Source organism: Belonocnema kinseyi, chromosome 3, assembly GCF_010883055.1.
Source record: "Belonocnema kinseyi isolate 2016_QV_RU_SX_M_011 chromosome 3, B_treatae_v1, whole genome shotgun sequence".
In the NCBI taxonomy this organism is placed as follows: Eukaryota; Metazoa; Arthropoda; class Insecta; order Hymenoptera; family Cynipidae; genus Belonocnema; species Belonocnema kinseyi.
Window position 1 is genome coordinate 78,918,354 of NC_046659.1, and position 16,864 is coordinate 78,935,217.

At 29.2% G+C, this 16,864-nt stretch overlaps 1 protein-coding gene across 3 annotated transcripts in view; it reads right to left on the reverse strand.

Moving 5' to 3' along the window:
• Positions 1-14,533, reverse strand: part of LOC117169465 (serine/threonine-protein kinase Genghis Khan) — a 49,287-nt gene extending 34,754 nt beyond the window's left edge. For 2 of the 3 annotated variants that reach the window (XM_033355861.1, XM_033355862.1), the window contains exons 1-8: positions 10,042-10,168; positions 7,716-7,895; positions 5,719-5,990; positions 5,329-5,628; positions 5,108-5,251; positions 4,905-5,027; positions 4,583-4,791; positions 4,260-4,468 (exon numbers count right to left, since the gene is read on the reverse strand). In XM_033355861.1, coding sequence (XP_033211752.1) covers positions 4,260-4,468; positions 4,583-4,791; positions 4,905-5,027; positions 5,108-5,251; positions 5,329-5,628; positions 5,719-5,990; positions 7,716-7,895; positions 10,042-10,168 — 1,564 coding nt within the window. Of the gene's footprint in view, positions 1-4,259; positions 4,469-4,582; positions 4,792-4,904; positions 5,028-5,107; positions 5,252-5,328; positions 5,629-5,718; positions 5,991-7,715; positions 7,896-10,041; positions 10,227-14,409 lie in introns of those variants that run through there. The other variant, XM_033355860.1, reaches the window with a different exon arrangement.
• Positions 14,534-16,864: the final 2,331 nt, after the last annotated feature.

Genomic DNA, 16,864 nt, shown 5'->3' on the forward strand with positions numbered 1-16,864 from the left:
CCCCCAACGATGAGGGAACATGAAAAAATTCGCCAGAAAAGTCCGATAATTTCAAAGTTGAGATTCTCAATTAAAAAATTATCTTCTTAGTAGAAAATTAAATTTTACGGTTAATAATTAAATTATTTGGTTGGAAATCAGTTTTTTTTGTCGTCTAATACTAATTTTTTTGGTTGAAATTTAAAGTACTTGGTTCTATGAACTTTGTATTTTATTCAAGATTAATCATTTTAATTAAAAATGAATTTCTTTGATTGAAAATGTAAATAAATTTGTTGAAAATTCGTTCTTTTCTGTAAAAAATTAATTTTTCAGCTAAATGTAACTATTCCCATGTTGCCTAAAAATGTATCTTTCTTATTTAAAAATTCAATAAATTTGTTAGAAAATTCGTTTTTTTGTTGCTGTTTAAAATTCAACAACTTTGTTGGAAATGATCTTTCTTGTTAAAAGTACATATTTAAAATTTTATCTTTTTGTTGAAAATTCAGTTTTTTTTTTAAATGGGTCTTCTTTGGTAGAACTTTCATCTTCTTGGTTGAAAACTGCACTATTTGGTTGAAAAACCAACTGCATATTTGGTTGAAAGTTCATCCACTTATTTTTTTTTTTTTTTACGAATTTTCCAACCTTCCAACCCTCCTAATGGTGAAGGAAAATGACAAATTCGCCAGGAAAGTCAGATAATTTCAAAATTGGGATTCTTGGTTAAAAAATTAGCTTTTTAGTTGAAAAATAATTTTTATGGTTAAAACTTAAACTATTTGGTTGAAACTTAGTTGTTTTTTTGTCGTAAACTAATTTTTTAGGTTGAAATTTAAAGAATTTGATTCAATGAATTTTTTTTGTGTTCAAGATGAATCATTTTAGTTAAAAATTCATTTCTTGGGTTAAAAATGTAACTATTTTGTTGAAAATTCGTTCTTTTTTGTTAAGAATTCATTTTTTCAACTAAATGTAACCATTCCCATTTTGCCTAAAAATGTATCTTTCTTATTTGAAAATTCAATTATTTTGTTTAAAAAATCGGTTTTTTTGTTTGTTTAAAATTCAAGAACTTTGTTGGAAATAATCTTTTTTTTTTGCAAAAGTACATGATTTAGATTAGATCTTTTTGTTTGAAAATTTAGCTAATTTGTGGAAAATTCATCTCTCTCCTGGTAAAAATTTAATCTTTTTTGGATAAAAATGCAACTGTTTGGTCGTGAATTAATAATTTTTCGATTATGGATTCAACTATTTTGTGGAAATTAAAATTTTTGTTGTTAAAATTTAATGCTTTTAGTTGGAAATTCATTTTTGGTTAAAAAATGAATTATTTTACCGAACATATTTCTTTTGGAAGAAGCCTTTTTTCTGTAGAAAATTAATCTTATTGGTTATAAATTCATCTGCTTTGCTAAAAATTCAACTTGCTGGTTAAAAATGCATTTTCTTGGTTAAAGGTTCACAATTTTAGTTTAAAATTCATTTCTTTGTTTAGACATTTAACTATTTATTTGAACATTCTTTTTCTTGATTGACACTTTTGTTCAAACTAAACATGTAACTATTCCATTTTTGCTTGAAAACTGATTTTTTCTAGCTGAAAATTCATTTATTTTGTTGAAAACTCGTCTTTTTGGGCAGAACATTCATATTTTTAGGATGGACATTTGACGTTTATGTAGAAAATTCAATTTTTTGCTTTGAAATTCAACAATTTTGTTGGAAATAAATTTTTTTGGTTTAAAATACATTATTTGAGGTTGAAAACTCATCTTTTTGTAGATAATAAATCTTTTCCGATCGAAAATTCAACGTTTTGGCTAAAAGCTATTTTATTTATTGACTGACAAATCTTTCTTGGTTTAAAATTCATAACTGTAGTTAAAAATTCGATTATTTTTTTACTTTTTTTTTTTAGTTAAAAATATAAATGTATGGTTGAAAGTTTATATATTTTGTTGAAAAATTACATAACTAGACAACGAACATTATTCCGAAAATGAATTTAGTGCATAAAAAATTCATAAAATATCAAATACACGTGTTGTGTTAAAAGGATTAGTTCAAATTCTCATTTTTTTAATATAATAAAACAATGTAATTTAAATTTTAGTAGAAATTTCAGCGTAGCAATAATTTTGTTCTTCCCTTGAAAACAAATTGTCTTTTTTATAGGCCTTTCAATCAAAAATCCAGTGTCATAGTGAGATACCGTCGGACTAAATTTGAATTTTCTCGGAACAGAACAATGCTTTGGTATCAAACATTTATGATTTCAACACAGTCTTTATATATCGAGAGGAAGTTTTTATTTTTGTGAAAAATAGAATTTAGTTTTTTTTCTGTGGAGAGTCGACTTTCAAAACCTGTGAAATTGTAGCCTCAACATTCTTGGACGATTTACTCGGAATAGGGTTGTTTCCAAAGTCAGATGTCATTTTTCCGAAAAATGAATCTTATTTTATACAAAATTCTAAATATAAAAACGCCCATAAAACATTTTTTACATATTGTTTACTATTTTTAATTTAATGTTGAAATATGAATTTTTTATCACAAAGGGGTCGAATTTTCCACCAATCACAGCTCACGTGTCAGTGATTCTCAAATATCTTTTTATGTGTTGATGTTTTGTTTTGGTTATGTGCACATCGAAAATAACAATCGTGAAATATTGTTTAAAAAAAAGGTCAAAGGAGGGTTTCGTAAAAACCAATAGAGAAAACCTACCGAAAATAGATATATTTATGGTGCGTATAAAGAATTCATTGAAAAAGTACTTAAATGTAGTCATGTTTACTGAACAATTCGTAAATATTTACGATTTTTAAATGTGTTAATAATTGCACTTACTGCTTCCCTTCAATATGCTACTGACTCATATACCAAATATTACAACAGGATAACTTTTTTTGTCACATAATTCTTAAAAAATAAAGCTATCAAATAAAAATTGTCAGAATTGACAGCAGACTGTGGCCTAACCTCTTCGTCATGAGTTTCACATCGTCACATTGATAGATAATTATGAGAACCTCTGAGTCACACGAAACACATGTGACAACAATTTGAATAAGTATTTTACCGCCTTCAATTTTTAATAATTCATGGAGATCTATGTATATAAGTTTTTCTTTTAACTGTCTCTCTATTCCACGGAAGCGCGGTGATCGAAAATTTGACAATTGAATTGGGAAAGAAATGTCAAAATAGTGAAGGTTTTAAACTTTGAAAATGTACCTATCTATAATTCTAACATTAAAGTTTTGAACAAAGGTAAAAAAAGAATATTATATTTATTAGAATGACACGCAGGTAGAAATAAAAGGGCACAAATAATTAAGTGTTTTTCTTTCCTTTCTTTTAAAGATAAGGCGAGACATTATATTTGTATTTTTTACAATATGTGCAGGACCAAATTCGTAATTAATCTAAACTAATCAAAAAATCTAAATTAGATTTAGATATGTAAACTTACGAGATTAATTGAGAGAGATGCGAAATAAATGGAAGTAAATAACCTCGACTATGTTGACATTTCATTCGGAATTAAATTTTTTAATTTTCGATCGTAGCCCTTCCGCGGAATAGAGAAACAGTTAAAAGAAAAACTCATATACATAGAAGTCCACGGAAACAAGATATGTGTTGATACAACGTTATTTCAGCCGAGGCTTCAATTTTTTCCGTTGAACGACACAAAAGAAAAAAAAATTATAACGCACCTTCGATTCAGATTAAAATTATCTGTTAAAAAATTATTTTATTTAAAATCGCGAAACAACCCTATTGGCTATATTTTTTTAGATAAAACTTTTGTCACCCGCATTCATAAACTCAATTAATATCTCGGAAAATATCCGCAGTCAAGGCTCTTCCAATTTGTAGTCAGCGTCACTTTAAGATTGTCAACTGACATATCTATTTCCTCGAAACTTGATAAGTTTATGTCACTAAATTTATTGTCGTTAAATCAGAAACACGTCGTCTCAGAAGTAGACTTCTGTTTTATCTTTAAATAGTGATTTCGATTTTACATCATGTTTTACGCTCTTCTGAAAAATTCCTATTTTGTTGGTTCTCTAGTTCTGTACTTCCACCCTTTATATGTTGATTTACTATTTTTTTATTACAAATTTTTCTTACGCAAGATCTTCCAATCCCTCCCACGAATTTATAACGGTCAGGGAAAGTGAAAAATTAGTCAGAGAAAAGTCAGGTAATTTCGAAATTCGAATTTTATAGCAACACTAATTTAAAATGAGACTTACCACAATTTCGTTTCGTTAAAGTGTTTATTTCATCCTGAAGTTTTCTCGTTGCGTTATTAGAATCGGGCGATATCGTAGGCGAGGCATGAGTAACCTGATTTTTTAGGTCAGCAACTGTCTGAGATAGTTGAGCATTTTCCTCTTCTAGCATTTTTAGATTCTTTTCCTTCTGTGAAAAGACGGGTAGAGATCCGAGATCAGATATGCAGCTGGAAAAATAAAAATAAAATTATTCTTTATCTTATTTTTAAATCAGTATTTGCTCATACACATTTCACTATTCGCTTGGATTAGATTATTCTCGTTCTTTCCGATATTCTTACCTTCCTTGAGTGAAACTAAATCCCACGAATGGAAGATGCAAGGCCGAAAAGGCAGAATTCGCAGCTGGAGGAACGGCATCGGAACTACGAACATCTGTGTCGTCGACGTCAAAGTTCGAAGTGTCCGTCGGCGAAGAAACTTCAGGAATGTAGGGCGCTGTGCTATCTCGCATAATGTCCCAATTTACACCTTCAAACCACGGATGTTTCTGAAGAGTAGACCAACAATTTGACTTTAGTTTTACTGAAGTTACTAAGCGTAAAATTACTTGAATAAGAAAAATGGAAAATATAATATAGAATGTATAAAAATAACACAAACCTTAAAATCTTCAATTCCATTTTGTCCTAGCCTAAATTCCGAACTGCAAATCAATTTTCGCATCAGGTCCTTCGCTTCCTCGGAAACATCGAAAATATCCTCGGTCGGGAAGTCAAAACAATTCTGAAATTTCAACGAAAATTAGCAACAATCATAAAATCAATTTCTTTTATCTGTCTCTGTTTATTCTAAACTTCTCTCACCTTATGATTCATAATTTTTCCATAGGTTTCGACTAGAGATTCGGCGTAAAAAGGCGTTTCACCGTAAAGCATTTCATACATACAGACACCCAGAGACCACCAATCACATTCAGGTCCATATCGACCCTGTCCGTCTTCCATTGCCTAGAAATGAACAATAAAATCAAAAACCAAATCTGGTAAGAAATCAGCAACCAATCAATTAATTAAATCTAATTTACCCTTAAAATTTCTGGAGAGATATAATCCGGCGTGCCAACCGCGACGTTACTTTGAACCGTTCCGTCTTCGAATAACCGAAGACAGGAGCCAAAATCAGCCAATCGAATGTGTCCGTTAGCGTCGAGCAAAACGTTGTCAGGTTTGATGTCTCGATGAACATACCTTAAATCGTGAATCGATCCGATGGCTAGCACCATTTCGGCAATATAAAAACGAGCCATATCTTCTGGAAGTCGGTCTTCAAATTTACTGAGTAAAGTTAATAGGTCTCCCCCGCAGTAATAATCCATTACCAGGTACTGAAAGAAAGAGAAATGGTTATTAAAAATATATATTATAAACAGCATTATTTTGCATGATCATTTCTTGATCGTTTGATGGGAAATTACCAGATTATTGTCATCCTGAAAGGCATAATGGAGGTTCGTGATCCATCGTCGATCTCCGTAAACGAGAACGTCTCGCTCTTCCCTGAAGCACGCGGTCTCCGCTCGCTTGAGCATTTCCCATTTGTTTAAGATTTTCATGGCGAAGACCTTGTCCGAACCTCGCATTCGTACCACACATACTTCCCCAAATGCACCTCTCCCAATTACTTTTATAATCTCAAAATCCTCGCGCGCTAACTGCAAACTCTTTATACAAGTGGCTACTGGTTTCACTGGAAGTAAAAATTAAATTAAGTAACGAAATCAGCAGATAATCAAAATAAGGATCTGAAATATAAATTAGGAATCATACATAAAATACTTCACCAATTTTAGGCACTCCCCCCCTCCCGCCCAGTAACGTAGAATTTATGTAAATCCCGCTTTTATGTTTGTACTGATTTTTGTGTGAGTTTATACCCAGTCAAGTTAACAATATGCCTATATTGTCCACGTGACCGTGTGCTGAATTATAAACTTCGCCAATAAATCAACAATTAAGATTTTAAAAAGTGATTTTCAGAGTAAGTGTTGAAATATGCCTAATTGAATTTGAGGTGACAGTTAAACCGGATATTATTGAATTTTTAAACTAAGAAAGGTATATTTTTAACCAAAAATGGAATAGCTCAACGTTTATTTTTAAAAAATCATTTTAAATAAATAAAAGAAGAATTTTCTACCAATAGTTGATTTCTTAAACTAAAATATTGAGCTTTTAAGACAAAATTACGAATTTTCTATACAAAACAGTTGAATTATCAAATGAAAAATATGAATTTGTTATTTAAAAAAATAGAACTGTCAACCCAAAAGTTGAATTTTCAATTAAACTAGATGAATTTTCAGTAAAGAAGAGAATTTTTAACAAAATAGTTCAATTTTAACAAAAAGTTCCATTTTTACTTATAAAAGAAGCACTTTCGACCAAAATTGAAATAGATGAATTTTCAATTATCAGAAAAAAAGGAATTTTCTTTTAAAGCAGTTCAATTTCCAATCAGAGATGAATTTTTAACTAAAATTTGGAATCGTCAACCAAGAAATGCACTTTCAAAAAATTTGTTCAATTTTAATACCCAGTTCTTAAATTCTTAACCAAAAAGATCAAAATTTTAAACAAAAAGATTAATTTACTACCAAAAAAGACGAATTTGTCAGAAAAATCAAGAATTCTAAACCAAAAAGTTGAATTTTCAACTAAAAAAAAATAAAATTTTAAACAAAATGATTAAGTTTCTACCAAAAGCATTCATCATCTGGAAATGTTTCCGGTTCCAACCGTAGGTTTTATAAGAAACCAACTTCCTAAAGTGGTAACTTACCGATGTACATTGGAACTGTAAAGTGATTGTGCACAAAATATTGAATGAAAATAGATCTTTTCAGGTACGTTTTATTTTTTACACGTACATTTCTTAACCCTATCTGTTTTGAGATTTTAGGGTCATAATTAATCAAATGGAATATTTGTAATTTTATGTGTTTTCAATTTTTTAAATTAAAAATTACGTATGCTCGTTAGGGCGGGTCGAAAATAACATTTTTTTCAGATCGATATGATACCATATGAAAAAGTTTCCTCGAGTCTTTTATCCTAAATAATAATAAAAAAACACGTAAAACTCTACCAATTTTTTAATTTTCCCCAAAACGGTTGGTTATGCAAAAGAATTAGAACAAGAGAAAAGATATAATTTTTCTAGATTTTGAACTTTCGTATGCAACTTTTTTGCAATAATATTTGACATTTTTATAGCAATTTAGAAAAACGGATTTTTTACTTTTATTACCGTTGCGCTTGGCTTTAATTATGACCAAAAAAGAACAAAAATGGCAAAAATTCTCAAATATAGAGATTTAATATATTATAGGGGAATTTTAGAAAAATAGAGGAAAAAGGGGAATAGGAGACTGTGATCCGGGGAATTTGTAATAAACATAATAATTTTACTTACCAAACTCTATGAAATCCGAAACAGTCTTTTCTCGGCGTAAAGAGGAGTTGCAGCACTCGTCATATAAAACTAATAAGATATCGATGAGAGTTTCAATGGAAAAGATATGGCCCGATTTTCCTCCCTGTACTGGACCACCACTAAATAGGGCTTCTAATTGACGCAATCTTCCTCCCACACCTGAAATAAACATTATTTAAATGAAAATTAAAGGATCTCACTCTTTAACCTCAAATTATTCTGAAAATACTTTTAATTCCTATTTTTATTGGAGCCAGGTGGACGAGAATCTTCATTTTCAAAATTCCCTAATTTTTCCCTGACTAATTTTTCATTTTCCTTGACCATTAATATTTAAAGACTAAAATTATAATATTGTAACATTTTCAATATAGAATCTTTTATGAATGGAATGAAATAATTTTTAAATTCATGCGCATACATTTTTTATTTATTCTCAGCCCAGCTTACTTGAAAAATCCGAAAAAGTGACTAATTTCTAATACAAAAAGTTTATTTAAAACAATTTATTCGTATGACTTCACAAAAATTCAAGTTAACGTCAAAAAAATTCAAATGAATTGCAAAAAAAAATCTAAATCTAAAAAAGTCTATTTTAGTAAAATTGGAGAGAATTTAGAGGAACTTTAGGGAAATTAGAAAAATTCCATGCGAATTAAAAAAATGCATGTGATTTGAAAGCAATTCAAGGGAATTCTAAAGTATTTGATGAAATGCCTGAGAATCCAAGGTGAATTAAAAGACCTGAAGATGAATTAAACAAAAACGAAGCAAGAATCCGAAAAATTAATTGAATAGACTAGAATTCAGGATACATAAATCAGAATTCAAGTTGAATTCCAAATGCCTTCAAAACAATTCCAAGAAATATTTGAGAATCTCTTTGAATCTTTAAACCTTTAAGAAATGCTCCACTTCTTGTGAATATATTTTTTGAAATTCATTAAAATATTATAAAATTCCGTGAAATTTGATGAAATTTAATATTTCCTGCAATCCCGAAAAACGTATTAAAAAACCTTGAGTTTTTGAAATTCTCAGAAATCTCATGAAATTACTTGAAATCAAAATATGTAAAAACCTTATGGGTCATACAATATCGTTCTATATCTTCCGAAATTCTTTACGAACACATAATTAAAATCCTTGAAAATCCCTTGAAGTTAAAAAAAAATATTTTGCTAATACCTTGAGATTTTTAAAAATACCGTAAAATATATTAAATCCTTAAAAATCTTTGAAAATCCCTTGGAATTAAAAAAAATATATTGAAAAATGTTTAATGTTCTATAAAATTTCTTGAAACTTTAACATTTCCTAAGAATTTTGAGAAATGCCCTAAAATCTTGAAATCCTTTGCAGTCATTTCAAAATATTGAAATCTATTAAAAATACCCTAAGCTTTTTCGAATCTTTTAATATCTTTTGAAATCTCTTGACGTATTTTAAACGTCTTCAAAATTACTTGAAATTTTTCAAAATACCCTAACATCTTTTTAAAATTTTCAATCCTTTCAAATGACTGAAATTAATTACAAATTCCTTAGAATCTTTTAAAATAGTTTAACATCTTCAAGGGCTTTGGAAATACTTTAAAACATTTGAAATTCCGCAAAATCTATCAATTTTTGTTAATAAAAATTAATTGAATGCCATTAAAATATTATAAAATCCCATAAAATCATATATGTTCTGAAATGCTGAAAAAATGATGAAAAAATCTTGAGACATTTTAAAATCCTGAAAAATCTTACAAAAATCTTTGCAATCTTTCAAAATATACTTAGACCTTATAGACCATATGCAATCGTTTCATATCTTCCGAAATTCTAGAAAATTCTGTAAAACTTCATGCATTTTTTCTATCCCTTAAAATCATCTAAATCCTTAGAAATTCCATGACAATTTTATAATCGGTTAAAAATGCCTTGGAATCTTTTAGAATACCCTACAATATTTCTTTGAATACTTCTTGGAATATCTAAGAATACTCTAAAATCTTAAAACATTTTTGAAACCCTTTCAAATTATTGAAATCTGTTCAAATATCCTAACATATTTCAAAAACATTCAAGAAAATTCAGAAATAGGTGACGTTTTTATTTAAAAATAGTCCACTTTTTCAATTTTTTTTCAAAATCACTGACCAACAAAATTCCCTGATTTAAAGGATTTCCTTGACCTGCGGCCACCCTGTTAAACGGCTAGTTTGATAAATTCTTTTCCTAAGACTCGTAAAAGGATCAGTGAGCCCTTAGTTGATATTTTAATTTGACTATTTTATCATTTATATAACAATTTTTACCGTTTATAGCTAGTCCTTTAGGCATTATGTCTGGTGGTGGGTGACCGTAGTTTTGCGGTGGGTCCGACATGATATCTTGTTGGTGAAGTGACTCTTCACCACGATCTTTTAAAGATGCTTCTGTCATCGTAGAAGACAGTTTCGAACTCTTTATCCCACCACATCATTACGGGACAATGAGTGCGCTGAAATTTAATTACAAGTTTTTAAAATCTAGAAATACTTTATAACATTTAAGTCTATTATTTCAACAACAAAAAAACTCCTACTAAATTCTTCTACCAACCCATTAAACATTTTCTTACTATTTTTTAATGAAGAAGATATTTGATCAATTATTCATTTCAATTTTATTTTGCTTAAAAGTATTAAATTTTAGTTTTAATTGAAGAAATTCAACTATTGAAAGAATTACTTTCCGGAAGCTTTAAAGTATCAAATTAATATATGAAGAAATAATCAGCTGCAATTAGGCATGCAATAATAAATAAAAATACAGGTTTACAAAGCAGTCTTTTTTAAAGAAGCTATTAGTTATGCTATCAGTATGCTAATAGTGCAAGTTCATGAATCATATTCCTTGCAAAATTTATGTGAAAATATAGTACTAGTATAAAATAGCATTACTTGATTACTAATAATTATTCTCGATTCTTCAGAGTAACTAATAATCTCATAGAAAAAACAATGAAAAATTCACCATACACATTTTCTAATTACTATGAATTAAGTCAATTACTTTTAAAATTGCAATCCACATGAGTTTGAAACATTAAATATCAAGAAGCCAAATTCTTTCTTTAGATTTCCCTTCCTCTTAAATTCACATTACTTTAACACACTTCCATTCAACTGAAAACAAACCAACCACTTTTAATCCTCATTCAGCAATGTTTTGACAATTCAAGAAAACATTCTTTACGTTCACTCGTATCAATTTCCAAATAAACTATCCCGAATTAACAATAACTAAGAAGGCTCAATTTAATCAGCACACCAGAAGATTTAAAACTCTTCTAAAAACATTGAAAATTGTTTTCCCGGTATTGATATTTTTATACCGGAATGTCATATTTTGTCATTCCACGTTTCAAATACAAATAGAAACTCAGGAAGCGTTCGAGTGCCAAAGAGAAGGTTCTTCTTCATGAAGCGAAATATTTTAAGACAAAGAAACCACCTATAATCACGATATAACAACCGGAGCAAAAATGGAAAATTTCGGTACTAACACCCCCACTTATCCCAATTTCCTCTCCGAATTTCATAAGCGTGTATGATTTTTAGTTTTGAAAAGTTAATAAAAAAAGGAATTATTAATATTTAAAATTACAATTTATTTCATTAAAATCGATTAATTAAAAGAGGGCCCTATTCTTGACCATAAATGTTCTAATTTTAAATTTGCAAAATATGTATTTTAAGAACTTAAAATGTTACATTTTCTCAGACATCCAGTTTGAAATTTTTGATTGTGGTTTGTTTGAATTGTTTTCAATTACAAATTTTATGAGGAATTTAAAATGAAATGCTAAATGCGTATTCTTGGACGAATGGTAAGTCACAATATTTTGGAAGTTTCTAAAAGTGAGTTTTAAAATTCATAATCACAGATACAATCACAATTTTTTAAATAAAAATTGATTCATTAAAAGATGACCAAATTCTTGACCATAAATGCTCTAATTTTATAAATTTCAAAATCTATATTTTAAGCAATTAAAATCTAAACAAATTTTTAACTGGCAATTTTAAATTGTGCATTTAAACAAATGTGTTTCAATCTAAAATTTCATTATTGACCATAATGCTGTAATTGCTAATTCTTACAATCTATATTTTAAGGAATTATAATGTAAGATTTTTAATCTGTCAACTTGAAATTGTGCATTCTTTTTTTCTGTATTCTTTTCAATTACAAACTTTGTAAAGCATAAATGCTAAATGCGAATTCTTTATCGAATGGAAAGTGACAACATTGTGAAATCGTATATAAAAGTGAGTTTTAAAAGAAATATTGATAATTATAGTTATAAATACAAAATTTTAAATTAAAATTGATTAATTAAAAGACGAATAAATTCTTGCCCCTGAATCCTCTAATGTTTAATGTTTCAAATCTGTATTCTAAGGATTTAAAATAGAAAAAAAATTGTGACTGGTAATTTTAAATTGTACATTTAAAAAATTATTTACAACCTAAAATTACATAAGGTATTTATATTAAAAAGCTAAATGCGAATTCTAGAAAGAATGGTAATCGACAACATTTTGAAAGCGTTCCTGAAAGTGAGTTTTAAAAGTAATTTTTATAATTATAGTTACAATTACATTTTTTAAAAATTAAAATTGATTAATTAAAAGACAATCACATTCTTGACCAAAATCCGGTAAATGTTAATTTAAAAAATCTATATTTTAAGGAATTATAATGTAAAATTTAAACAGTGTAAATTTAAAACTTTGATTTTTTAAAACGTTTCTATCAGTGAGTTTTAAAATCAATTTGCATAGTCAGTTACAAATTTTTAAATTAAAATTGCTTCGTAAAAAAGTCGACCAAATTCTTGACCAGGAATTATATACTTTTCATTTTCAAGAACTGCATTTTAAGGATTTAAAGTGTCAAATTTTTAGACTCAATTTAAAATTGTGCATTATTCGTTTTAATGCTTTTAATTCGAAATTTTATAAGACATTTCAATTTATATGCTAAGTATGAACGCTTGATCGAATGGAAAGTGATAACAATTTAAAACGTTTATAAAAGTGAGTTTCAAAAGAAATTTTCATAACTATAGTTATAATTTTTTGAAATTAAACTTGATTACTCGAAAGTCGAAAAAATTCTAGGTCATAAATGCTTTAAATTTGGTTTTTTAAAATCTGTATTTTAAGGATTTAAAATATAAAACTTTGTGACTGGCAATTTTAAATTGTACATTTTTTTATAACTGTTTTCAATCTACAATTTTATAAGTCACTTAAATTGAAATGCTACATATGAATTCTGGAAGGAATGGAAAGTGACATTTGGAAAACGTGTCTAAAAGTAACTTTTAAAAGTAATATCCATAATCCACTGACTTTTCTAACAAAAAATGGTGAAAAAATTGCATTACTATTGTTTTAAAATTTGCTTTTCCATATTCGTTTCTATATCAAAAATATTTGTGAAGCTTAAAATTGTTAAGTTGTGGATTTTTATTTCAAACTGCTTTTTTTCGGCTATTAATATACACAAATCAATATATTTAAAGATTTGTTCAACTTAATACAATTTTAACAAAAGTTTTGTTTGAAAACACTTTTTTCAATAATTTTATTATTTCTATTCGGCAATTTCTCTTTATATTTTATGGAAGAAAATCAATGACATATTATGCCACACAAAATTATCAGTCATTAACTTTTTTTTCAAGCATAAAATTACAGAATAAATGATTGCTTCCAGTACAAAATCTGCAATAAAAAAAAATGAATTTCCAATTTATATAAATATATGTCTTATCATTAGTAAATGTGTGCCATTCATCAGGATACTTTAAAAAACATAGTAAACCCACAAAACAATAATTTTCTGAATTTGCAGCAACTGAATCGACTTTTTCACACTTTTTTTGCAATTAATATAGAGTCTGAAGATAAAAATAGAAAATGAAAAACTGAATATTATTTTTTCACCGCATACTGTATAAATTCGTGCCTAATTTTACGCCAAAAAAAGTGCAACCCTTTGACATTTTATTGGATTTAAATTTCAGCAATTATTCTCTCCTTAAAACTAACTAAGAGGAAGTGAGCTAACGAGGTTCGATTCGCTTCTTGTCAAAAATCAATTTCCCAAGCGATGCACGACGAGCACACCTACTGGGAAAAGTGAGCTTTTATTTCACGATATCCACTTTCGATAATTAAAGATTCGTCACGCTGAAATTACGTAACCTACCACGAAGGTAGCTAAAATATTTAGCGAAAATACGCAATAAGACAAACGCGCGCTCTCAGAACGTGTAAATAAAAAGTCCATATAAAAATAGTACACTGGGGTAGGGCAACAGTATTCGGTACGTAATCAGGCACGTCCCGAACCAGCCATACGAAGAATTACGAGTAGCAATCTGAAATATTCCTTTTGTCCACGAAATTATACGAAATTCCAAGATTCACGAGGCGCACGAATCGCATTTTTTCGTAGCAAAGGCAAATGCCTCATCCACTGTCCTAATTTCTCTTATAACCTTATCACAGCACCGCACTTCGCTTCTATTTATCATTGTGACGTAAAATCCACTGCATTTCGACTTATTTCAAGAAAAAATTCCGAGTCCACTATCTAGAAGATATCGGGAAAATGAATCAGCGTACCTGCACTTGGCAGCTCTGACCAATTTGTTTAATTGTTTGTTACGGGCACCATTTAATTAACACTAAACATCTTGTATCACCACCTCCAAACTTCTTCAAACTGAAGAACTTCCGTACCCCCTGCTAGTTGACCCCCTGCCCCTGGCAGCCTAGCAGGAGACCGTCTAAAAAATATGGCAGCTCCTACGTCACTGACAACCATTAACTACGAGACATAGATTGGCAAAGAGGAACAGTATTTCCGAGATTAAGGCAATATCACAGGTTAAGATACCTACATTACCGGTATTTTTTCAGAAAATTGCAATTTAAAAAAAATGTAACTCTTTTTAAGGGCATGTGATACGTCGTCGTGTCGTCAATCGAGTACAGTTTCTCCGGATTTTTTTCCAAAAAAATTAAAATTTTTAAAAACTGAATTCGGAGATGCTATAAAATATCATAACGGACGTCCCCGGACTCTTTTCTGAGCGATAATAATAACAAAATTTATTGTACTAAATAAAAATTTTGTTTATATGCATTAATTTGAGGTTACGTCGTTTTTCATCTCTGCCTTTCCGATAATTTGGAAATTATTTATGAAATAAACTTTTTTGATTGTCTGCAAACAAGGTTAGTTCCGGAAGATTAGTTACTATGTTTATTTGTAAGTCCAAAGTTTTCGGCCAAAAATAATGTATAATTTGGAAGTAACGCTAGGGTGAATTGTAACACACATAACCTCGAAATATACGCGCACATTGTTAGCAATATCAAAATTTTTTTGATAAAAAAAAACACAAAAAAAGTGTGCGGGGACGTTCGTGAGCATATTCGCTATCATTTCCCAGATTTTTAAGCCAAAATATTTCTTATCCTAGGAAAAAAGCCGGGGGAATCTAACACTGAAAAAATCGATACTAATTCATAAGCGCCATGCAAATTAATCACATTTTGCTAAATTAAAACTTTTTTTAATTAACCCAAAAAAAAGTATGTGGGGACGTCCATTAGCATGTCCGCTATCATTTCCCAAATTTTTAAGACAAAATATTTATTATGTAAATGACGTTTTTTAACTCTGCTTAAGGGCATGTGACACAGCTAAATACCTATATTACCGACCTCACTTTTTCAGTTCACTGAATGTTTTTTTGAACCTAAGAACTTTTTTGGAAATAAAATATCCACCTGAAACTTTGGAAAATGTATTAGAGAACAATAAAGTACGTTTAGGTACTGCATTTTGGTAGGAACTTCACTGAAAATTATTTTTGCAGTACCTAAACGTACTTTATTGTGCTCTAATACATTTTCCAAAGTCTTAGCTGGATATTTTATTCACAAAAAAAGTTCTTAGGTTCAAAAAAACATTTAGTGAATTGAAAAAGTAAGGTCGGTAATATAAGTATTTACCTGTGTCACATGCCCTTAAGGCGACAATTTGCGCAAAAAATTGGGCAATGTTTCTACTCAACTAAAGAAGAAGCATACGATTGGGTACCTTTGCCTCTGGGAAGGTCTATGAATTAAATAATTAATAATTACTTAATGATTTTCGAAATTTTAGACCATCTTTTTATGTAAAATTTATTATTGTTATCGTGATCGAGATTTCAAGGGATTCCTAAAGTTTTGAAAGATTTTTAGTAATTTGGAAATATTTCAACGAACTTTAAGGAATTTCAAGGGATTTCAGAGGACTACAACAACATTAAAAATAATTACTAAATTTGCATGGCATTTAACATGATTTCCAAGCTTTGAGGGAGTTCACGAGAATTCAAGGAATTTCAAAAGATTTTATTTAAGGTCATGTGATGAGTGGGGCACGTGACCAGATTCCTACCTTACCGGCACTTTTTTTATTTCCTAACTTATTTTCACACGAAGCTCCACATCGAGTTGAAAATTTGGTACAATAAATAAGAAACACTAAGAAAGGTGGGCCTGGTCCTAAATTTCTTATAATTATGAAAAAAAGCTTTTTTTATAAATATTTTGTTTTGCTTTTTTTCATTATTATTAAAAACTAGGAGCAGACCCACCTCTCTTAGTGCTTCTTATTTAGTATCCCAAATTTTCAACTCGATGTGGCGCTTCGTCTGAAAATAAGTTAGGAAATAAAAAAAAGTGTTGGCAAGGTAGGAATCTGGTCACGTGACCCACTCATCCCATGGCCCTAAGGGCATGTGACACTTATCCGATTCCTACTTTTACCGACATTTTGTTTTAATCAGAACAATTTCATGCGAAATTTGAAATCGAGCTGAAAGTTTAAGAAAATAAAGAAAAGGGACTAAGAAACGTTTAAGTTCTAAAAAGTTTGTACAACTAAAAAAAATAATGTTTGGAATTTATGTTGTGTCTCTTAAAATTTTCATAGAACAAAAAATTAAACAATTGCGAACATCAGGAATGGTTAAACTGCGATACGCTGCCTGGTGGCAATGATCAGAACTAGAAAGAACAG